This window comes from Muntiacus reevesi, chromosome 19, assembly GCF_963930625.1.
Source record: "Muntiacus reevesi chromosome 19, mMunRee1.1, whole genome shotgun sequence".
Classification (NCBI taxonomy): Eukaryota; Metazoa; Chordata; class Mammalia; order Artiodactyla; family Cervidae; genus Muntiacus; species Muntiacus reevesi.
The window spans coordinates 8,507,520-8,533,791 of record NC_089267.1 but is presented as its reverse complement, the minus strand read 5'-3'; the positions used below and the strand labels follow the sequence as shown (position 1 = coordinate 8,533,791).

The window sequence follows — 26,272 nt, the reverse complement described above, 5'->3', positions numbered from 1 at the left end:
CTGGAGGGGATTAACAGGAAAAAAAAAAAAATAGACAGGCACAGGCAGAGAAGCTAAACTGAGAGCAAGACAGAGGGTGACTTGGTGGTTTAGTCACCAGTTCAGTTCAGTCACTCAGTCGTGTCCGACTCTTTGTGACCCCATGGACTGCAGCACGCCAGGCCTCCCTGTCCATCACCAACTCCAGGAGCTTGCTTAAACTCATGTCCATTGAGTTGCTGATGCCATCCAATCATCTCATCCTCTGTTGTCCCCTTATTTTCCTTCCTTCAGCATTTCCCAGCATAAGGATTTTTTCCAATGAAACAGTCCTTCACATCAGGTGGCCAAAGTATTGGAGTTTCAGCTTCAGCATCAATCCTTCCAATGAATATCCAGGACTGATTTCTTTTAGGATGAACTGGCTGGATCTCCTTGCAGTCCAAGGGGCTCTCAAGAGTCTTCTCCAACACCACAGTTCAAAAGCATCAAAAGCATCAATTTTTCAGCACTCAGCTTTCTTTATAGTCCAACTCTCACATCCCTACAGGGCTCTTCTCATGGCTCAGTGGTAAAGAATCTGCCTACCAATGCAGGAGATGAAAGAGACCTGGGTTCAATCCCTGGGTCTGAAAGTTCCCCTGGAGAAAGAAATGGCAACCAACTCCAGTATTCTTGCCTGGGAAAATCCCATGGATAGAGGAGCCAGGCAGGCTACAGTCCACGGGGTCACAAAAGAGTGCAACACGACTTAGTGACTAAACAACAACACATCCGTACATGATCACTGGAAACACCAAAGCTTTGACTAGACGGACCTTTGTTGCTAAAGTAATGTCTCTGCTTTTTAATATGCTGTCTAGCTTGGTCAAAACTTTTCTTCCAAGGAGCAAGCATCTTTTAATTTCATGGCTGCAGTCACCACCTGCAGAAATTTTGGAACCCCAAAAATAAAGTCTGTCACTGTTCCTAATGTTTGCCCATCTATTTGCCATGAAGTGATGGGACCAGATGCCATGATCTTAGTTTTCTGAATGTTGAGTTTTAAGCCAACTTTTTCACTCTCCTCTTTCACTTTCATCAAGAGGCTCTTTAGTTCTTCTTTGCTTTCTGCCATAAATGTGGTGTTATCTGCATATCTGAGGTTATTGATATTTCTCCTAGCAATCTTGATTCCAGCTTGTGCTTCATCCAGCCCAACATTTCTCATGATGTACTCTGCATATAAGCTAATAAGCAGGGTGACAATATACAGCCTTGACATACTCCTTAGTCGTGTCCAACTCTTTGTGACCCCATGGACTCTAGCCCACCAGGCTCCTCTGTCCATGGGATTCTCCAGGCAAGAATACTGGAGTGGGTTGCCATTTCCTTCTCTAATAAGATGACTTATATGGCATTTAAATATAAATTCTCTATTCAGGATTGAAATTAGGATCCAGCAGCAGAGAAAGTAAGAGCGTGGTGTCACCTAGGTCCAGCCAAACAGTCTCCTGTTTGGGGCAGTCCCTAGCTGATTCTCCAATAAATGTTCTTTCAGAGATCTAGAGCGACTAACAACAGGCCCTGGTTATTTCAAACCATGAGGTTGTTCAGACATGCACTTAATGTGACTGTAAGGAGAAATCCAAGGACACACAAAATGATAATCTTTTTCATGTTTTTGGAAATTTTATTAAGAAAAATAAAAGTGAAAGTCTTTCAGTCGTGTCTCACTCTTTGTGACCCCATGGACCATACAGACCATAGAATTCACCAGGCCAGAATACTGGGGTGGGTAGCCATTCCCTTCTCCAGGGGATCTTCCCGACCCAGGGATACAACCCAGGTCTCCTGCATTGCAGGCGGATTCTTTACCAGCTACACCACCAGGGAAACGTAAGGAATCTATGTGTTAGAGGGAATTTGTACAAATGCCAGTTCTTTTGAGGTGTTTCCTGTAAACTTTCACAAACATGCTCAGCCGTAGGAAATATTCCACTTTTCACTAAGACATCTTCTTGGGCTCCCATGCAGTTTCCACCCTTTCCTCCCCCTAGATCCCCCATTGTGGCCTCTCCTTCCTCACAATGCACCCCCTAATTCTCTCATATCTTTTCTTGCAAGTTTTGTTTCCAATGCTCTCCCATTTATTCAACTAAGACTTTGGCAGTAGTTCCAGTCACCTCTTCTTTAAACCAATATCTCCCCCCAACTTTGTTCCACATTTTAATGCTGCTGAACCCTTTATGCACCCTGAAACTCTCTTCTGCTTACTTCCAGTACCTGTCCTGATCACCCTCTTGGCCTTCTCTGTCATCATGAGCTAGACATCTCCTTGGTCTCCAGGCAAGTGATCCCAGGATGCCCTTCTCTACTATTCCCTGATAAATCCTTATCTGAGGCTTAGGGTCAATATTCAACATTAGTTGAATTTTAAAACTGTGTTTATCTATAAAAGATGTGAGACCCAAATATGTGTCAGTGAAACGTTTTACTTGTAGGACTTCAAAAAGATAACAAAGGGAAAAAATAATGGCATGTAAAAGATTCAAAGAAGAAATAAGGAGGTTAAACACAAACAGAAGAACACAAATCTCAGATACACATCACCACCAAATATTGTTAAGGTTAACAGCAGCTTTTAAGTACAAGAAGTACACTGCTACTATGCTTCATTAAGTGAACACATAATCTAAAATTTAGTAGCTTATAAGACAGTGAAGAAGATAAAGTCAACTAATGAAAATTTAAACAGAATTTTTGGTGTAGTACTTGTGAAAAAATAATGTTCTTACTGTGCATATAGAAAACTACACAAAGGGTTAAAGAGAAAAATAAAAGGAATCTATCAGTCAGAGTCCTTACACCTTAATAGAAATAACAGTAGCATTATTAACATTTTTCTATAATGCTTTATGGAAACATTTTTTTCAAGGTATGTTTACATTTGACACTCATGTCTGATACTGTAGAATAGAAGATACTCTCTTTTTAATTGTTGAGGAAAACTAACAAATCAATGATTTCTTCTACTTTCCTTAAAGACATTATACCGAGGAGTAAGGAACATAAATTTGCACAAATTATATATATCATTTCAATAAACTTAGTGATAATCAACTCCTTCCTGATCAAACACCTGTAAAAAAAAATATAGGTTTTCTTGAGAATAGGTCGATAGAAAAGAATTTTAAATTCCTAGGTTTCTCTGTTGTTTTTTATTGCTAATTTCAGAGAAATGAAAAATTACTGGTCTTAGCTTTCAGTGCGTGTGTCTGTGTGTATGTACACACACACACACATACACAGACATGTACATTTGTGTGTCCAAAAGAGCTGCGTGCTGAACTCTTGAGCAGAGAAGAAATTGTAGCAGTAAGTTGGGCCTAAATGAAAATATTTAAGAATACTTATTCCTTAATGTGGACTTCCCTGGTGGCTCAGACGGTAAAGCGTCTGCCTACAATGAGGGAGACTCGGGTTCAATCCCTGGGTCGGGAAGATCTCCTGGAGAAGGAAATGGCAACCCACTCCAGTACTCTTGCCTGGAAAAGCCCATGGACAGAGGAGCCTGGTAGGCTGCAGTCCATGGGGTCGTGAAGAGTCGGACATGACTGAGGGACGTCAATGTCAAATGTCAATGTCAATTCCTTAATGTGCTTCCCCTTGAAGTAACTGAAAAGCAGAATGAATCATTGAGCACATTTGGAAATAATCATTTGTAAATGTGGATAACATCAATAATACCTGACCTAAATGCCTTCCTTTAACTATACAGCATTTGTGAAAAAGCAGTAGTAATAATAATAAAGCTTGCCTAACATTATCTGTAAAATTCTACATTCTTTAGTTTCTGACACTGTTACTTTTGATAAGATAGAATAAAAAGTAATATAAAATTACCTGGACTATACATATTTATAAATGGAGTAAATTTGCATAATATAGTGGTTGAACTTTATAATTTGAATATGTTCCTTCATAATTATCATGAAGAATACATAAGTTTGAATTATTCGTTAACTCACCTTCTGAAATGTAAGCTTTGCTAGGGTACAATTTCAATTTGAAGCATCATTATTTTAAAAGAACCTCATTTGAATATTTTTCATTTCAGCTAGTCTGACAAAGACTCTTATAATTATCTTACAAGACAAATTAAGAAATGTGGGTGGGAAAGAAGGAGAGGTCAAATGTATTTGTACATGATTTGTATCACGTCACACGAACATCAATGGTAGACAAGGTGGCAGCTTTGCTGGTGTTACATAGAGTCAGGCCTGTCCTGCTCAGGATTTATTAGTGATGTGAATGAAGACTCAGAGGGCAGGCTTATCAAAATTTAAGGTGGAGTAGAGTTATTTCACTGGGAAAACAGCTAACAGAATGGCGTTAGAAACTAACATCCAGAAGATGAAATTTAATGATGACAAGGATCAATTCCTATTCCGTGATTCACAGTTGTAGGACCAGTGAAGATCTGACTGGGAAGAAGTTTTCATTAAAATAAAGGAGGCGGTGCCTTGAAATGACCACGTCAGCCCAAGTTGGAAGTACAGTTTCACTGTAAACAGAAACAGACTCAGGGGTATATAGAACAGGCTTGTGGTTGCAAGGAGGAGGGGACTGCAGGAGGTAGAGAGGTCGGTTGGGGTTAGCAGATGCAAGCTTGTATGTATAGAATGGATAAATGACGAGCTCCTACGCTAAGCACAGGGAACTATATTTAACATCCTATGATAAGCCACAATGGAAAAGGATATTAAAGAGGAATGCCTATGTAACTGAGTCGCTTTGCTGTACAGTGATAATTAACATGACATTGCAAATCAACGATACTTTATTTTTAAAAACAAGTACAATTTCACTGTAAACTTAAAATCTGTTAAGAGAGTAGACCTCATGTTAAATGGTCTTACCACACAAATTAAAAAAAAACAAAATCGTTGCTACTGAGGGAGGAATTCAGACACACTGCCTACCTTCACCCACTTAGCTCCATAATTTCCATCTCAAACCACCCAGGGACTATAAGCTACTTTCTGGAGTTGAAACTAAAACTCTGTTTATTAGTTTTATTATCATTCTACTTTACTGAGTCATTGTTGAAAATGAAAACTGTGTATATTGAAGGTATACAACTTGATCTGATATACTTAACACATTGTGAAATAGTTACAATAATCAAGCTAATTAACAGATCCATCTGCTCACAAATAGTTACCTCTTTGTGGTGGAAACCCTTAAGATCTACTCTTTCATCAAATTTCAAGTATACAACACAATATTAATTACACTCTCATTGCTGTACATTAGGTCCCCAGAACTTATTCATCTTGTATATCTAAGACTTTGTACCCTGTGATCCACATCTCCCCTCTCCCTCATCCTATAGTAATCACCACTCTACTCACTGTTTCTATGGATTTTTACATTTTCAGATTCCACATATAAGTGAGTATTTGTCTTTCCATGACTGGCTTATTTCGTTTAGCATAATATCCTCCAGGTTCATCCATTTTGTTACAAATGGCAAGATTCCCTTCTTTATTAAGGCTGAAATAATATTACACTGTATGTGTGTGGGGGTGTTTAACTGTATTTTCTTTATTCATTCACCAGTAAATAGATATTTAGGTTGCTTCCATATCATGGGAGTATGCATATTTCTTCAAAATACTGGTTTCATTCCTTCAGATATGCACCCAGAAGTGAGATTCGTGGCTCATAAGGTAGATCTACTTTTTGGGGGAACATCCATACTATTCTCCACGGTGGCTACACCAAATTACATTGCCACCAGCAGGAAGCTTGGGTTCCCTCTTCTCCATAACCTGTCAACGCTTATCTCTTGTCTTTCTGACACTGGTCATTCCAGCAAATGTGGGGTGATAGCTCACAGTGGTTTTGATTAGTTTTCCTTAATGATTAGCTACATTGAGCACCTTTTCTTACAGCTGTTGGTCATCTGTATGTCTTCTGAGAAGTGTCTATTCAGGTCCTTTGTCCAGTTGAAAATTGGGTTGTTGCATGTTTTGTTACTGAGTTGCATGTGTTCCTTACATATTTTGGATATTTTGTTATTGTGTTCCTTATATATTTTGCTCCTTATAGATTAACTAGGGGGTATAACTGATCACTCAGTTTCCATGAAGGGGTAGTTACTACAAGCAAAATGTCCCCTGAATGTTGAAGACAGAAGTTAATTCAGAAACATGGTCCTAGATGGAACAGTCATCTTGGCCATGACTGTGACAAAATAAGAAGCTTAGGCATTAAGTACACAAGGTCATTTCATCTAGTCTTCTGCCTGCAGTGGGTAAAATGCTTAAGACAGTCTCAAAAGCACAAATCTAGGGAAGTAATCTTCAATTTTTTCCCTAGACTATTTAAAACTTTATCAGGTGGATTAATGAACTCTTGGATAGTGAGCTGGAGAGCTAAAAAGAGGGAAACTATAATTATACACATAGGTGTTGAGAGTAGAACCCAGATGTGACTATTTTGTAAATAGTTTTAAAATATCTACATAATCCACTTAATAGCAATGTCTTCTATTCAGGCTCCTGAACAAACTCTGTTTCCCTGTGAGCACTGTAGTAGAATCTACCTCACAGAGCTATTGTGAGAAATAAATGAAATTAGAAATAGGTAGCCCATAAATGTTAGCTATTATTCACAACAGTTTTTTTTCATCATCCAAACTTATTAAGCCCTATTATGTTCACTGAAATAGCCACTGGGAAAAAGAACTGGATACAGAATTTTTTAACTGAACAAACTTGGATGTCATCTAGTTCATTTTTTTTCCTAATAAACTTTTAATTGTAACTCTGGAAAATAAATTCTAAAAAAGAGAGCTGCCCTAGTAGAAGGAGTTAGGAAAAACAAAGTGTGATGCCATTCACAGAAGCACTGTGCTTAGGTTGCAATAGAAGCCTGTGGCCATAGGCACAGGGAATATTTGCCACACTTAACTCTGCCTTAAATACCATATATACCTCCAGTTCCATTACTGACACCTTCAGAAGGTTCATGAGTGTTTTCTGGGAAAGATCACTGGCATGTTAGGTAGTCAGTAATCTAGTCAAGAGGAGGAGCTTAGAGAATGTGGATTTTATTATCAACCTGACAAAAGGCAAACCTTGGTAAAAATACCATAGGTCTTCAAATATTTGAAGGACTCGTATATCTGAGGCAACAGACTTATTTGCCAGGGGGCAGAACAGGGAATAATAAATTTAAATGACTAAGAAAGAGATCTGGGGTTAACATGCTGAGACAGTAAAAGAGAACATGAAATCCAAAGTCAGAAAGCCCAAATTCAAGTCCTAGCTTGATTTTTCATTAGTTCTATAATTTTAGGCAAGGTATCTACACTCCATGAGTCATGCAATTCTCATCTATGAGGTAACAAAAGTTAAAAATACTACTCATGTAACAAAGCACATATAAAATGTTTGGAATCTTTAGCATGATTTGAAAATAGTTAATAACAGTTAGCCACAGGAATGGGGTACCCCATTCCAGAGAGTGTTCATGGAGGGCTGACCAAGTCTCACCGCCAGGCTTCCTTTTACTGGGACCCAGTAAGCCTAACTGAACTGGAAGGTGACCGCTATACTCCCTCGGCAAGTACGATGTGTTCACGTGATACATACATATCTCAAAGGTAGGAAAAGTTAACCACAAAGAATCACTAATGTCAATAATTTAATTTGGCTAAAGAATGCAGTTAATATCCACAGCCTTTCCAGAATTCATGAGCAGGTTAAAACTCCACAAAGATAACTCATTAAACTTAAATCAGCAAAGATGAGTTTAACGCAAAAAAAAAAAAAAAACAAAACCCCAAAATAGGATCACGTGTTCCAGATTAAATGACAGTTAATTCATTTCACCCAAACAGTATTTCCACACTTGTGCTGCCAATCTGGAAAATATATAGAATTTTCTGGATTGTAAAAGCTCTGTCAAAATCTCAAATTTCAGTTTTCAGATAGTTGATATTCTCCCATTGCCCATTCTCCTGCTGTATTCCAATTTATTTTTATAAGTGTTCAGAAATAAGTAACCTCTGAGTTAGTACGCCTGCCAGTTGTTCTGAGTTTACTTACCCTCTGACCCTCTTTTCCAGGTGGACCTTGGGGGCCTTGTATCCCCAGGGAACCCTACAAGGAAAAAAGGGCACATATTAGTAGATTACTTCAAGCATGCCTGCCTTGCAAAGAATGCTGTGAAAATGAATACTAATTTTATTGATTATACAAAAACTTTTAAAGTGATCTGAGCTCTTCTAAGCTTAGACTATACAATACATTAATAATGGTGAACTGTCCTTCTTTGACTGGTTTATCTTCAGAGTTAACACAACAAAAGAAAAGAAAGATTCCTAACCAGCGATCACTCCCAGGGGTGACTCTCATATCATTGGAATCATGTCTTTTTTTTTTTTTAATCAACCTGCTGTCAATAAATGGTAACAATATTACAGGCAGAAAAAAAATGCCTCTTCATGTATTTAAACTCTATAAATGCAACAGCATTTTTGGTTGAGAGTGGCTCTGTAGTTTTCCTCTGAGAAAACACCTGGTTATGACATTAGCTTCAACATTCATCTATTCACAACACTTAATTTTTAGCCTCATAGACATTACTTAATACTTTCTCATGAAAAGTATTTTTTTCAAGTGGTAGAAAAAAATAACCTTTTTTTTTTTCAATTATAAAAAGGTGCAGGAAATCTCAGGTTCACTAATCTGAATCTCCTGATTCTCACAGGTAATTACTATTACACAGAAATTTTCAGCACAAAAACCAGAACGTTAATACCGCTGCTGTTTAAAGTCTTTGGGATTGACGGCTAGTTGTTACCTCTCTGGAGGCTTCTCAGTCTCTCTAGCTGCTTCCTCCTTCCCTATTAAGCCTTTTAACGTACAGGTTTAGGCCCATTTTCTCCCCATTCTCTGGCCATGATCTCGTATTATACCATGGACTTTGACTTCTCCAGCCCAATGATGCCAAGATTTTTACTCAACTTATCTTTGAGCTTGTAGGTCCACACATCCAACTGCCTGCCAGATACACCTACTCTGCTCTCACCAGCAATTGAATTTAGCACAGCAATACCACATTTAGGACCCTCCCACCAAAACTGGGGCCTTTTCCAGCACCCCAACTCTGTAAACCCACGCACCATCCTGCTAGAGCTCTTGTTGGGAACCGAGAACTTGTCTTCCACACTTGCCTCTCTCACTTCTCTTTCACATCCAGTCCCCAAGTCCAACTGATGTAGCTCCAAATAGATGGATTTGACCCATCTATTATTCTCCTGCATCCTTCTGCTCCATCACCCTCTCGCTTGCTCACCTGTAAGAGCTTTCTAGGTGACACTAGACACAGACCCCTCCATCCTCCAGAACACAAACTGACCTCAAGAAAATCCAGCCTGACCTCCCTGGATTGTCCACATAAAGAGATGAATGCCTTATTGCATCAATCTTAAGGTGCCTGTACTTGTTCTTTAAATTATTTATCATAATTCCCTTTAAATGGTTATTTAGGAAATGATTCCCCAGGCTATAAGGACAATGGTAGAATCACTGTCTTATTTAACACCAGATACCTGTTAATTATTGAAAAAAAAATCATAATGAGAAATCAATCCATTGTTAGAGGAAAAAAAACTTTTGGGTAAAGCTGGCACTTTTAAAGGGTTTTTAAAATATGTATGGTTAATCTACTATATATTAAAGGCCTTAAACTCTTTGGAATATGAGAAATCTAGTAACGACACACTTGAACATCTGATTCACCTTCATCCCTTCAGGAGAAGCATTATCATTTAATTTTTGAAAATTAGGATTCATTTTTATAATGAATAAAATGAAATGAATAAATAAATGAATAAAATAAAATGAAACTTTTCCTTAAAAGTCATAGCTACATTTAAAGTAAAACATCAGGTGTGCTTGTGAGGATGTATTTACTATGTATACATTTTTGGGTTTTTCATAGAAATTAACTTTTCACAAATGTCATGGCATGGTAATTTTACCATCCAATTTTATTTAGAATAAAAATATCACAAATATATTTTAATTTTTCACTCTGGAAGCTTTTCTTTGATTAAAATGGTCAGAATTTAATATAAATTCCTGTAACTAATTTTGAAAAAGAATTTATACAAAAAATTCTGCATGTATCACCAATGCTCGGGCATGTGTGATCAATTGCTCAGCAAAGTCCTACTCTTTGTGACCCTATGGACTGTAGTCCGCGAGGCTCCTCTGTCCGTGGGATTTTCCTGGCAAGAATACTGGAGTGGGTTGCCGTTTCCTCCTCCAGGTGATCTTCCTGACCCAGGGATTGAACCCATGTCTCCTGTGCCTCCTGCACTGCAGGTGAATTCATCACTGTTGATCCACCTGGCAAGCCATCAACAATGCTCAGTGTTCCCCAAATCTTCCTGAGTCTTCCTCCACAAAGTATCCATAAAATGTGGAGAAGGAAATGGCAATATACTCCAGTATTCTTGCCTGGAAAAATCCCATGGACAGAGGGGACCATCCATGGGGTCTCAAAGAGCTGGACGTGACTGAACAACTGAGCAGGTATTCATGAAATGTATGTATTTATTCTTTTACCTATTTTTGGAAAAATTAATGTTACAGGGGCATGTAGAGCCTATGTTTTATTGATTTGGGAGGAGTAAAAACCAGGGAATGAAAAATGTGATCAGTTCTGTTTTTTTTTTTTTTAATCAAAAACACCTGCCAAACGATAGATAACCAAAGAAAGTTGCCTAATTAGGTAAATTTTAGGATGGTAAATTCCTGATGTGATAAGAAAAGCAAATTTTCAAATCAAAATATACCAAAGATTAGTTACAAGATAATCACAAGGGCTTGTGTCATTTTTTTAAGATTGACACAATCCTGGCTTCAGATAAAACTCTTCCCCTTTACCCTTGGAAACTATTATAATTTCATGACTAGTCAAACTTACACATAACATTTTTGATATACATCCAAATGTTGACAGATCTTTCAGTGTTTTGAAATGTGAGCTACTAAAACATACACATACTGAACATTCATCAAGAGAGTACAATTAATTCTGAGCCACATGTAATAGAAATTCCATTCCCTTTACTAGTTAAGAAAAATTACATAGCAAAAGCCTACATAAGATGAAAATATTAAACTTGACTTGGAATGTATTCAATGGATTAAAAAAATTTATGAGAAACTTTTTGTTAAAAGCCCCAAAGTAAGATATGACATACTCATAGACAAACCCACTAACATGCCTCCCAGACAGTCATGATTCTGAGTACTCCCCCACTCCTGACCTTTGCTAACTCTAGGACCCAGCAAGGAATTTGATGAAAAAGTGGGATTATTTTTCATCTCCAATGATATTTTTAATCCAATTCACTATTTGGATTATCCATGACAAAATTTTAATCCTAGCTCTATTACCTTAATATTCAGAATATTTTATCTGAATTTATTAAATATTATTAGTTGATTTATAAAGAAAAATAATATCAATATTATCATTAGTAAACCATTGGTCAACCAACTATTAAAAAATCATATTTTTTCCAGAATTAGGAAATTAAAATTTGAGGATGATCCAACCAGTCCATCCTAAAGGAGATCAGCCCTGGGTGTTCATTGGAAGGACTGATGAAGCTGAAACTTCAATAATTTGGCCACCTGATGCAAAGAGCTGACTCATTTGAAAAGACTCTGATGCTGGGAAAGATTGAGGGCAGGAGGAGAAGGGGATGACAGAGGATGAGATGGTTGCACGGCATCACTGACTCAATGGACATGGGTTTGGGTGGACTCCGGGAGTTGGTGATGGACAGGGAGGCCTGGCGTGCTGCGGTTCATGGGGTTGCAAAGAGTCAGACACGACTGAGCAACTGAACTGAACTGAACTGAACGTTATTTGCAATTCTCCAGCTAACTATTCCTTGCATTTAGTAAAGTCAAACAATGCATTAACCTATCACTTAGCAAAACTTATACTGAGGCTGAAGCTCCTCAAATTAAACTTGGGCAGAGTTCAGCATGTGCCTCAGAACCCTTCAATAATTCCTTCTTAGTTGACTATGAGTTTTAGAGGACAAAAAATCACTTTTTTCTATCTTTTACCATACTTACAGAAGAGAATTAGTAAGTACTTATAAAACTAGATCATAAGGAACTAAACAGAGATAGAATAATACTGAGCATCAGTGGTAGGAAACAGGTTCCTGGTCTACATATAATTATATTTATTTTCAAAACTTTGCCTTGGACTTAAATACCACATTGGAGGACTTTCAGTCCTGTCTCTACTTCTCATCCAAAGTGATCATTCCACTCTCTGATGTCTGAGAGTAAAACTGCCTTAAAGTTCATCTAAGAATTAATCATCTACTCTTACTGTAATAGAATAAAAAAATTATGAACTTTTGCTCTGATTCTTGATCTGTATGTTGGTAAAGTGGATATATTCAATTTGTAAAAAATCTTTTGAACTACAACTTGTGATATATACTCTTCTGTATATATGTTATACTTCAAGAAACAAAAAACTCTGAAGTCTATGAAAGCTCAAATATAAAAAAGAATTAATCATCTACTATTTGTGACATCATCTCTATTATGATTATTTAAATCTTTGACTAATACTGATGCTTTACATGTTTATACCATTTTCCCATTTGGAGAATCATGTCTTAAGTGTCTTTGTGCATATAGAATCTTTGCATAATCTATGCATTATTTTCTTCTTCAATTTAATTTGGTGAAGAATAATTTCTATCCATTTTTTTTACTTTTTCCATCTTCTTAGGCTTTATGAAAATAACTTTAAACTGAGTTATTCCTAAAATTTTACAATTGTAAAGATTTATTGCCTTTCTGAAAGAGAAACTTAAGACTGTATTTAGGATATTCATGATGTAAACATCCCCACACAAGCATTCATTTTTAAACAGAACTCTGGACATTAGAAATGTTGACAAGGAAAGGAATTCCTAAAGCTGTTACCTCTTTTAGCTAGGATAAAACTATGCAAAAAATAGTCCCAACCAGCTAAACCATTTTAAGTCCTAGTGGGTTGCTATTACAGTGTGTTACACTGGACAATCTGCTGATTATTTAAGACAGGCGAGAGCTTATCATCATGAAAGCCCATGTAAATATTTAACTGAGAAATTACTTAGAATTAACTGGTTTGCATCAGAATTTTGAAGTGTTTAACAAATACAGACAATATTTCATAGAGTTAATATGGTAGATTAATTGCATTTTAACACATTTTCATTTGTGAAATGAGGGCAAAATATATTCATAACTTCTCAATCAAAAAAAGGAGCTGAAGTAAAAGCTGAAAGTTTCATTTTAAAATATTCTTTGTACTCTCTTGCCAGCAATGTTGCAGAACATATGATCCCTAAAATCCACTTTAACAAAAATGTTATGCAAGTAGGTGTATTTTAAGTGTTATGGTTATTACTTTAGAATATGCTTCATAGACCTGAAACACAAAATTAAGAAGAATCTGTATAAATTCTTTGGCTACCACCATGGCATTTTCTGTCTTTCTAATAGTGTGTACAAAATTAAGATGGAAAACAAAGTTATCTGTCTTTATAGAAAATTTCATGCCTTTAATATGAGAATAATGGGAACAAATTTCATAAGTTGGAGGTATAAGAACAAAACACAAAAAACAAGTAAGTAAAAGTATAATAAAGTCCACAGTCCTGGGAAGCAATTTTCATATAAGTTCATGAAGCAGGATTTAGGAAAGTTTATGGGCATCTCGGTTGCTTCCATGTCCTGGTTATTATAAACAGTGCTGTGATGAACATTGGGGTGCATGTGTCTCTTTCAGATCTGGTTTCCTCTAGGGCCTGGTGCACTGGGAAGACCCAGAGGGGTTGGGTAGAGAGGGAGGCAGGAGTGGGGATCGGGATGGGGAATACATGTAAATCCATGGCTGATTCATGTCAATGTATGACAAAAACCACTACAATATTGTAAAGTAATTAGCCTCCAACTAATAAAAATAAATGTAAAAAAAAATGTTTATGATGAAAAAGGAGTGGCCAGTTTTATACTATTTCACAGAATTATCAGGACTACTAACACAAGAAAGAATTTCCCTTAGGGTGTGTAAGTATTCAGCAAAGGAATTGTATATTACACATAAAAAACCTATCATTTTATCATAAGCAGTTGTCACACATTAAGAAACAGATGCTTTTGGAATAAAAACAGCAGAACCTTTTCTATATACTGAAAAATCCCTTGCAAACCTTTTCAGTAACATTGACAAGAGAAGGATAAGAGCTGTCGCCAGAAAGAAACCTTTATGACAGATTTGTGTGAACAGGAATGCTTCAATCATTCTCAGTCACAGTAAACAGGTTCCATAATTGGATGGACAATTTTATCTTACCTTCAACAATTTAAAAAATGGAGGTCATTCGCTGTGCTTTCAAAACTTAACAATTTCATTCGAAAGCTTTGGCAGCAGTTTAGACATGAAACATAATGAATTATTGTTCCTTGTGATTGCAGGGTAAATTTTAACACTAATCTTTTTCTATGTTTTCTGAACTCAGAAATCACATTTGTTCTTAATATATAGATTCTGAAATAGCATTTCTTCAGTCACTATTGTTTCAACCAATCAAAACTAGGAATATTCTAAATTAAATAATAGAACATAGTCTCTGGCTCTGGAATGCTGTGGGACATCTGTATATCCCACAGATTTTCCTCTAACAGTGACTTTTCCCTCTATGTATCCTCAGCTCCATTTCCCTCTGCATATTATCTAGCAATATGGACTGTATCTAGGAGGTGCTGAATGGATGAATGACTGCTAAGATTCTGATTCTTTACACTTCTCCCTGTACTTCTGCTCCACTGAGGATATTAATTGCCATAGCTACAGAAATTCCAATTTAGAAACCTATATTCTTCATCCTCAAATCCCACTTGGTACCAAAATAATTCAAGTTATTTAAAATTCTTATGTGGTAGTACTGCAAAGTAGATGCTACACTTCTATTTGGAGGAGTATGCCCTTCATCAGAAGAAGAAATATAAGCTTCTTTCTTTAAATTATCTCACGCTGATAAGAATTAAGTACTTACTTTTTGAAAATACAACATGAACTTCAGAGATTAAAGTATCCATGTAAATCATTAATTACAAAGAAATAGATCCAATTGAGTTATTTTAAATGCTTATTATCATCTAAAATAATGTAGCTTCCTATTTGGCAATTATTCTTGACTCACTTTTATTGATTAGTCATAAGCAATTTCATATTTTAGTAATTTCATGTTTGTAATTATTCTTGGCTATGAAAATCTTTATGTTGGCCCTAACTTAATACATGAAACAGCTTGATTTCAGTTAAACTCAAGTCTCTGTTGACAAGTAAAAAATTGGTGGGCCATGGTCTGTCAAATCCATTTGTATCATCTGCCTTAATGATTTGTGTGAGGGAGAATATAATAGATTAGTTTTAATGATTAGTTTGATTCTCATAACATTCTGTGCCTTGGGCTGGCTTTGCATAGCTCAGTGACCACAGGAAGACATAATTCTACTGCAGAAAGAGGGAGAGTCTGTACATAGGCTGTTTTCATACATCTTCCAATGTCTTCTGAAGAATAGACATCATGTTAGAAATAAAACTCTAAATCCCACATATATGTGTTAGTATGCTGTAATGTTCTTTATCTTTCTGGCTTACTTCACTCTGTATAATGGGCTCCAGTTTCATCCATCTCATTAGAACTGATTCAAATGAGTTCTTTTTAATGGCTGAGTAATATTCCATGGTGTATATGTACCACAGAGGGAGCGGGTAGAGAGGGAGGTGGGAGGGGGGATCAGGATGGGGAATACATGTAAAACCATGGCTGATTCATGTCAATGTATGACAAAACTCACTATAATATTGTAAAGTAATTAGCCTCCAACTAACAAAAATAAATGAAAAAAAAAAAAGAAAAAAGAAGAAGACATACAAAAAAAAAAAAGAAATGAAATTCTAAATGTAATAGTATCAATAATGTTTGCATTTGGGCTATGCAACATAAATGACTAGGCTGAAGGAAATAACACAGTAAATTTAGGATTAAAACAGAAATAAGTATACAGAGATATCCATACACCGAATAAAAGATCTAGGAGTTTAATCAGATAACTGAAGATGGTTTATACAACATGAGGTTAAGTAAGCTGCAACTGAGTAAGATGGGGAAAACCAAACTTCCAATGGAGAAAATGTTCTATACAATAACAAAGAAAAAATTCTAAATATTAAAATATACATTGAACACTTTTCACTTTTTAACTTCTTTTGACCTCCCTCTTCTGCCAAAGGCATTAATTTTACTCAGGAAGACTAAGGTAATAATAGTATAAATGTAAAGACAATGGAAGAGTCAACACAGACAGAGATGGGAGCTGAAAATTAGACTCTATCAGCAGAAGAGTGTTTCTAAATGTCATCACCATCTATGGGGAGATGTTCCCACTGATCATAAAGTTTAAGCATAAATCACCCGGCACAGAGGAAGGAGCAGATACAAGGGTACTTCTATCCATTTGGAAAGGGAATGGAAAAGAGTCTTTCCCCTCTGTTTCCCTGAATGAAGAGTTTCAGGAGAAGAATGGTGAGGTACTCAGAAAACAGAATGCTTGCTTGCTTTCTCTCTTCTTAGAAAACTAGGAAGAAAAAAATAATTCATAAAACATCAGATTTCTCAGCAACATCACTGATGCTAAAAGACAACAGAGCAAAACTTTTGTAATTCTGAGGAAAGTAATTCTCAATCTCTTAATTCTGTACCAAGACAGATTGCCAACTGACTGTGAGTGGAACAGGAATGTTTTTAGACATGTCAAAACTCAGAAAATTCACCTCCTTTTTACATCTTCTTAATAATTTTCTCAAGGGTGTGTTCATATAAACGAAAGAATAAAATGAAGATAGGAGATGACAAGGCAAAGAAACATTGGAATCAGCCCAGGAAAAAATGAAGGGAATCACAGAATGAGAATGTCATAGATGGCCTAGAGAGCTTGTAGCCAAGGATGAATAAGAGATCTGAAAGCCTCAGGTGAGAGCATTTGCAAAGTATGGAAGATAACTGCAGGGGAAACAGATAACTAGAAACATCAGAAAACAACAGTAAAACAATTCAAGAAAGGAAAATACACTACTTGGCTCTGCAAATATTAATATTCATGCAGTCATAAAAATGTGAAAATTTTCTATTTTTACAGTAAGAATAATACTACAACTCCTTTAACCATTCACCTGTGGTGGGCATCTAGATTGTTTCCATTCTTTTACTATTTCAAACACTGCTGACATTTTACCCTTGGATGTGCATAATTTCATAAATGAGGAAGACTATCTGTAGCTGTATTTTCTGGCTCAGAGAAAATTTGAAATGTTGGTAGGCAGAATCAAATCTTTATCCACAGAGACTGCATCCTGGCATTCTTCTCTCAGAATATATGAATGTGTTTCTTTAAATTTGTGTACATATACTGTACCATCAAACTCAGACTTTTACTGATCAATTTTTTTTACTATGGTAAGAATTTTTATCATGAGATTTACCCTCTTAATAAAATTCTAAGTGCACAACAGAGTACTGCTAACTTTGAGTACAAAGGTGTAGAGCAGATCTCTAGAACTTATTTATCTTGTATAACATGCACTTTCTATTTTTCACAGCAGTTCCCTCATTTCCCCTGCTCCCATCTCCTGGCAACAATCCTCTACTCTCTGTTTCTATGAGTTTGACTATTTCAGATTCAAGTGGAATCAGACAGTCTTTGTCCTTCTGTTGAGTGACTTATCTCACTTAATGTCTTTCAGGTTCATCCATGTTGTAGAATAGGACGGGGTTTCCTTCCTTTTTAAGGCTGAATAATATTCTACTGTACATATACACCAGACTTCCCAGGTGGCTTGGTGGTAAAGAATCCACCTGTCAAGCAGGAGATGTGGGATTGATCCCTGGATAAGGAGGATCTCCTGGAAAAGGAAATGGTAACCCACTACAGCATCCTTGCCTGGGAAATCCCATGGACAGAGAAATCTGGCAGGCTACAGTCCATACAGTCACAAATACTTGGACATGACTTAGGACTAAAACTATCACCACCACCTTTGCACCATATTTTTTATCCATTTACCCATCAATGGACATTTAGGTTATTTCCATATTTTGCCACATACATAGAAAAAGATCCTCAATACCACTAATCATTAGGGAAATGCAAGCCAAAACCACAGTGAGATACCACCTCACACCTGCTAGAACGACTACTGCTGGAAAAAAAAATGTTAACAAAAACGTGGAAAATTGTAACACTTGTACACTGTTGGTGGGAAGGTAAAATGGTGCAGCTGCTATGAAAAATAGTATAAAGGTTACTAGAAAAACTAAAAATAGAACTACCTTATGACCAAAACCCTACTTGTGAGTGCATATCCAAAGGAATTGAGAGCAATGCCAAACTTGCTGGTGAAAACTAGTATTTCAGAGTCATTTTAGTTTACATTGATCTTATTATAAGTGAATTAAGATTTTTTAAAATATGTTGAGTGATCTTATTCTTCCTATTCTAGGAATTCTTTTAACACACTTTTAAAAATCATCGCTTGTCTTTAGATTCAGTTTTGTACTTCAATTCAGTTCAGTTCAGTTGCTCAGTCATATTTGACTCTTTGTGATCTCATAGACTGCAGCATACCAGGCTTCCCTGTCCATCACCAACTCCTGGAGTTTACTCAAAATCATGTCCTTCGAGTCGGTGATGCCATCCAACTATCTCATTCTCTGTCAGCCCCTTCTACTCCTGCTTTCAATCTTTCCCAGCATCAAGGTCTTTTCCAATGAGTCAGTTCTTCGCATCATGTGGTCAAAGTACTGGAGCTTTGGCTTCAGCATCAGTCCTGCCAATGAATATTCAGGACTGATTTCCTTTAGGATTGACTGGTTTGATCTCCAGTCAAGGGACTTGCAGTCCAAGGGGCTCTCAAGAGTCTTTTCCATCACCACAGTTCAAAAGCATTAATTCTTCCCCATCAGCTATCTTTATGGTCCAACTCTCACATCCATATATGACTACTGGAAAAACCATAGCTTTCACTAGACTGACCTTTGTTGGCAAAGTAATGTTGCTGCTTTTTAATGTGCTGTTTAGGCAGGTCATATCTTTTCTTCCAAGGAGTAAGCGTTTTTTAATTTCATGGCTGCAATCACCATCTGCAGTGATTTTGGAGCCCCCCAAAATAAAGTCTGTCATTGTTTCCATTGCTTCCCCATCTATTGGCATGAAGTGATGAGACTGTAGCCATGATCCTTGCTTTTTGAATACGGAGTTTTATTTTTTATTTTATTTTATTTTATTTTATTAGTTGGAGGCCAATTACTTCACAACATTTCAGTGGGTTTTGTCATACATTGACACGAATCAGCCGTAGAGTTACACGTATTCCCCATCCCGATCCCCCCTCCCACCTCCCTCTCCACCCGACTCCTCTGGGTCCTCCCAGTGCACCAGGCCTGAGCACTCGTCTCATGCGTCTCACCTGGGCTAGTGATCTGTTTCACCATAGATAATATACATGCTATTCTTTTGAAACATCCGGAGTTTTAAACCAGCTTTTTCCACTCTCCTCTTTCACTTTCACCAAGAGGTTCTTCAATTCTTCTACACTTTCTGTTACAAGGGTGTCATCTGCATATCTGAGGTTATTGATGTTTCTCCCAGCAATCTTGATTCCAGCTTGTGCTTCATCCAGCCCGGCATTTCACATGATGTACTCTGCATAAAAGGTAAATACATAGGGTGACAATATATGGCCTTGATGTATTTCCTTCCCAATTTGGAACCAGTTTGCTGTTCCATCTCTGGTTCTAACTGTTGCTTCTTGACCTGCATACAGATTTCTCAGGAGGCAGGTCAGGTGGTCTGGTATTCCATCTCTCTCAGAATTTTTCATAGTTCTTTGTGATCCACACAGTCAAAGGCTTTGGCATAGTCAATAAAGCAGAAATAGATGTTTTTCTGGAATTCTCTTGCTTTTTTGATGATCCATTGGATGTTGGAAATTTGATCTCTGATTTCTCTGCCATTTTTAAATCCAGCTTGAACATCTGGATGTTCTCAATTCACATATTGTTGAAGCTTGGCTTAGAAGATTTTGAGCATTACTTTGCTAGCTTGTGAGATGAGTGCAATTGTGCGGTAGTTTGAGCATTCTTTGGCATTGGTTTTCTTTGGGATTGGAATGAAAACTGACCTTTCTCAGTCCTGTGGCCACTGCTGAGTTTTCCATATTTGCTGGCATACTGAGTGCAACACTTTCACAGCATCATCTTTTAGGAGTTGGAAGAGCTCAACTGGAATTCCACCACCTCTACTAGCTTTGTTTGTAGGGATGCTTCCTAAGGCCCACTTGACCTCGTACTCCAAGATGTCTGGCTCTAGGTGCGTGATCACACCATTGTTGTTATCCGGGTCATGAAGATCTTTTTTGTATAGTTATTCTTTGTATTCTTGCCACCTTTTCTTAATATCTTCTGTTTCTGCTAAGTCCATGAATTTCTGTCCTTTATTGAGCACATCTTTGCATGAAATGCTCCCTTGGTATGTCTGATTTTTTTGAAGAGATCTCTAGTCTTTGCCATTTTACTGTTTTCCTCTATTTCTTTGCATTGATCACTGAGGAAGACTTTCTTGTCTCTCCTTGCTATTCTTTGGAACTCTGTATTCAGATGGGTATATCTTTCTTTTTTCCCTTTGCCTTTAGCTTCTCTTCTTTTCTCAGCTATTTGTAAGGCCTCCTCAGATAACCATTTTGCCTTTTTGCACTTCTCCTTCTTGGGGATGGTCTGGATCACTGCCTCCTGTCAATGTCACAAACCTCTGTCCATATTTCTTCAGGCACTCTGACTATCAGATCTAGTCCCTTAAATCTACTTTCCACTTCCACTGGATATTTGTAAGGGATTTGATTTAGGTCATAGCTGAATGGCCTAGTGGCTTTCCCTACTTTCTTCCATTTAAGTCTGAATTTTGCAGCAAGGAATTCATAATCTGAGCCACAGTCAGCTCCAAGTCTTGTTTTTGTTGGCTATATATAACTTCTCCATCTTAGACTGCAAAGAATATGATCAATTTGATTATGGTGTTGACCATCTGGTGATGCCGATGTGTACAGTTTTCCCTTGTGCTGCTGGAAGAGGGTGTTTGCTATGACCAGTGTGTTCTCTTGGCAAAGCTCTGTTAGCTTTTGCCCTGTTTCATTCTGTATCCCATGGTCAGACTCGCTTGCTACTCCAGGTATCTCTTGACCTCCTACTTTTGTATTCCAGTCCCCTATAATGAAAAGAGCATCTTTTTTTGGTGTTAGTTCTACAAGGTCTTATAGGTTCTCATAGAACCACTCAATGTCAGCTTCTTTGGCATTAGTGCCTGGGGCATAGACTTAGATTACTGTGATATTGAATGCTTTGCCTTGGAAACAAACAGAGATCATTCTGTTGTTTTTGAGATTGCATCCAAGTACCGCATTTCAGACTCTTTTGTTGACTGTGATGGCTACTCCATTTCTTCTAAGGGATTCTTGCCCACAGTAGCAGATATAATGATCATCTGAATTAAATTCACCTATTCCAGCCCATTTTAGTCCACTGATTCCTAAAATGTTAGTGTTTACTCTTGCCATCTCCTGTTTGACCACTTGCAATTTGCCTTGATACATGGACCTAACATTCCAGGTTCCTATGCAATATTGCTCTTTCCAGCATCAGCTCTTCACTTCCATCACCAGTCACACACATAGCTGGGATATTGTTTTTGCTTTGGCTCCATCTCTTCATTTTTTCTGGAATTTTTTCTCCACTCTTCTCTGGTAGCATATTGGGCACCTACTGACCTGGGGAGTTCATCTTTCAGTGTCATGTCTTTCTGCCTTTTCACACTGTTCATGGGGTTCTCAAGGCAGGAATACTGAAGTCGTTTGCCATTCCTTTGTATTTACTGATGGCAGAGCAAAGGACTTGGCCTTTACAGATTACACAAGCCTAGTTAACTCTGCAGAATGCTTGAAGAATGCCAGGGTGGCTGCTTAAATATTGAACAGATAATTTTTATTCACAAAATCAGTGAGAACTCTCTGTGAATTAAGAATGAACTATATGGTGCATTTTGGTGTTTTATGCACTAGTGGGTAAAGTAGTTGCCTTATCTGTTTATTGATTTGTTGCGAATGTTAAATGAGAAAATGCATGCTAATGGCTTTTTATATTGACCAAATAAGACTAATCCTTGAAAAAATATTAGAATCCTGAGACTTTGTTAAATACTTTTGAGAGTTTAACTCCAATTCTGTGGAAATTATATTGAAGTTCAATGGACAAATTAGTTCATATGTAAGTACTGTTTCAAACACAACCTTTTAGAAATGGGGCCAAACCTTACCCTATATACTCACATTTATTTTATAGAGTGAATGAATTAATGCCGTGTCTGTGTACCTCCACTTCAGTGCACATAACATCCGTGAGATTAGTTTCAACGTGTCACAAACACCCTCCAGGATGCTGTTCCTGTGTCACTTTTCAATCTGTTGGGTTGGTAAAATGATGTGTCTTCCAAATAACCAGAATGTGATTCTATGAAAGCCAGGAACAAACTCTTTAATTTTCAAGCTACCAACCAAACACTAGAAAGTTGGTGTGAAAGTAAATTATAATTTATGTTTTCTTAATATTTCAATGAAATGGAGCATCAGAAAGTTATTTTCAAGCTTCTGAAAAATAATAACTAGTGTATCAAGTGAACAAATCAAGATAATTTGAGTCAGTGTACTAACAGAAAGCTGTAACAAGCAAACAAATAAAAGTGAGTAAAAATCAATGTGAACAGGATAGAAAAAGACTCTCCCATTAGTACAGAACCAAAAGGCAGATGATCTAGTGCAAAGGTCCTCAACCTCTGGGAACTAATACCTGATGATCTGGGGTGGAGTGGATATAATAATAATAAAGTACACAATATATGTAATGGGTTTGAATCATTCTAAAACCATCTTCTTCACCCTGGTCCATGAGAAAAATAATGTCTTCCAGGAAATGTCCCTGGTGCCCAAAAACTTGGGGACCACTGCTCTAATCAAACAGTTCATCATCATTTCAACAAACCCTTTGATGATGCTTACACACTCACAGTCAAAAGTAGGAACAGGATAGGAAGTGACACTATTGAGTAGCCGCTATCATGCCAGGAATTCTACTAACCACTTTACATGATTTTATTTAATTCTAATAACTTTAAAGATGCTCAACATCACTCATTAACAGAGAAATGCAAATCAAAACCTCAATGAGGTACCATTACACACCAGTCAGAATGGCTGCTATCCAAAAGTCTGCAAGCAATAAATGCTGGAGAGGGTGTGGAGAAAAGGGAACTCTCTTACACTGTTGGTGGGAATGCAAACTAGTACAGCCACTATGGAGAACAGTGTGGAGATTTCTTAAAAAACTGGAAATAGAACTGCCATATGACCCAGCAATCCCACTTCTGGGCATACACACTGAGGAAACCAGATCTGAAAGAGACACGTGCACCCCAATGTTCATCACAGCACTGTTTATAATACCCAGGACATGGAAGCAACCTAGATGCCCATCAGCAGACGAATGGATAAGGAAGCTGTGGTACATATACACAATGGAATATTACTCAGCCATTAAAAAGAATTCATTTGAATCAGTTCTAATGAGATGGATGAAACTGGACCCCATTATACAGAGTGAAGTAAGTCAGAAAGATAAAGACTAATACAGTATACTAATGCTTATATGTGGAATTTAAAAAGACGGTAACTATAACCCTATATGCAAAACAGAAAAAGAGACACAGATGTACAGAACAGAATTTTAGACTCTATGGGAGAAGGCGAGGGTGGGATGTTCAGAGAGAACAGCCTTGAAACAAGTATACTATCAAGGGTGAAACAGATCACCAGCCCAGGTTGGATGCATGAGACAAGTGCTCGGGTCTGGTGCACTGGGAAGACCCAGAGGGATGGGATGGGGAGGGAGGCGGGAGGGGGGATCGGGATGGGGAACACATGTAAATCCATGACTGATTCATGTCAATGTAGGGCAAAAACCACTACAATATTGTAAAGTAATTAGCCTCCAACTAATAAAATTAAATGGAAAAAAATTAATAAAAAAATAAGAAATATAATTTTCCCTTTTAATAGATGAGAAAACAAACTTCCTAAAGATAACACTGAAAATAAGTGAGGGACCTGAGATCTAAACTCAAATGTGTCTGACCCCCAAGCCCTATTCTACCTTGATAACATTCTACTTCCACTTCCAAAGAATTATTTGGAACATATGATTTATTTGAATATGCGTAGTCTTAATCCATGAATTGCATTTCAGGTCAATCTTACATTTAAGATCCTCAACATTATTGATATATGAAGATATTAAAATTTCCAGAATATATTATACTGGGAAACTAACAATGGTTGTGAAAGAGGATGGCATCCTATTTGAAACATTGAACTAAAAGCCAATAGCATAGACTGAAGGGAAGTTAAGAGCAGCAAAGCTGACATTTGAGAATTAGAACTGGTCAGAAGCTGAATGAGGCAGCAGTACAGTCAGCAGTAGTGTGGTAAACAAAAAAGCAATTATTTGCTAGGATTTGTTTTGGAGACAATTCTCCATAAACCTTTTGCATTTCTGCCTGTGTTGTGAATGAGCACTAACTGCTCCATGTCCTGAGCTATCTTTTCTCCCTGCAGGTGACAGCCTAACCAGAAGGTGACTTAGAGAATTCAGATTTAATTCTAGCTCGGCCACCTAGATGTTCTTGTTGGCTGGATGTGGTCCTAGATGGAAAAGATAATGGCCACTTGGTTTATAACACTGATCACTCAGCACCCTTCCAGCAGCCCACCTGGGTAAAGTGAGAGACAGAATGGGTCTCTGTAAGTTGCACTAAAATTTGTATGTCCTTACTGATGCACCTGGTTTACTGTTTCAAGTCAAGGGGAAAGGTCAATTCAGAAACTTGACAAAATCATCTGGTTTTCTAAAACAGAGCTGAATGCTCCAGGTGATTTGCTCAGCTGGTTGGGTGTGGGATTCTGGGGAACATGGTGAGATCAATACTACAGGTTCGCCTCAGGTTGCTTGGCATTCTATTAATAGTAGCCCTTGTTAAATGCCAGATGAGACAAATTGAAAGTTTGGTTCCAGACTCTTTTGGTGAGGCTAATCCGAGAGGCTGAAAGAGTGACACACTCGTGGGAAAATTTCCCTTTTAAAGTCCAGACAGCAGAGATAGGAGAGGTGGATGCTATTGGGAGAGAGTGGGTCTTTCTATGGCTCTTGCATATTTCTGTGTATCTCGTGAGGGAAGTACAAATTTCCTTTTAGTTCTAAACTATCTTTTTAAGGATGTTTAGCAGCTACTCCTGAGGCTTGGCTGCAAGGGCAGCCCACAGAAACATGAAGTTTGTACTACCTGAGTCTATGAACAGTAATAACTGTTTCTGACCCAGGAGTCTCATGTCCTCTGCCAGGACCCATGAAACTGTGGCAGGCTAAATTGTAAAATTTCATACCCTTCACAGTTCTTGAGACTGGTAAGTCAAACCCTTTCTCCACATTTGCGCTATACCTCACTTTATTATTTATATTTAGTCTTCATCCTTTTAACATAATGTGACAAAATAGAGTTTAAAGAAAAAACATTATCAAAGGAATAGATATTAGATTATATGAAGCTAGACAAATTAGAATCCATTAGGAAATGCAAAAGAGGAAATAATAGAATTTTAGAGTGGGGAAATTTTAAAACCCCTAATATTAGTGAGTAACATGCCCAAGGTAAAATAAACAAACAAATAAATAAACAAAAATAGTTCCACCTTTCAGGATAGGTTAGGTTTCTAGTCTCCACATCCACTGTTTCTTTATTTCTCAGAAGTTGACTTTAATAATGTATTAGAAAATATAAAACTTCTATTCACAACTACAGCACAGTAAACAAACGGTAGGATTCTTCAACTAAGAAGACAATCACAGTTTCCCACAAACAAAATGATTCTCAAACTGATTTTTAACAAATCAGGGACTTTAAGTGATATCAGGACTTCCATTGTTGAAAAATTTCAAAGTGGGAGAAAGAGAATCCCTGCCATAAATTAATTAGCTTCA

At 37.2% G+C, this 26,272-nt stretch overlaps 1 protein-coding gene across 1 annotated transcript in view; it reads right to left on the bottom strand.

Annotated features, from left to right (window-relative positions):
- The window catches only part of COL19A1 (collagen type XIX alpha 1 chain), a 401,244-nt gene that overhangs the window by 169,784 nt on the left and 205,188 nt on the right, over window positions 1–26,272 (bottom strand). Inside the window, exon 15 of the mRNA XM_065911832.1 lies at window positions 8,079–8,132. Coding sequence (XP_065767904.1) covers window positions 8,079–8,132 — 54 coding nt within the window. The remainder of the gene's footprint in view (window positions 1–8,078; window positions 8,133–26,272) is intronic.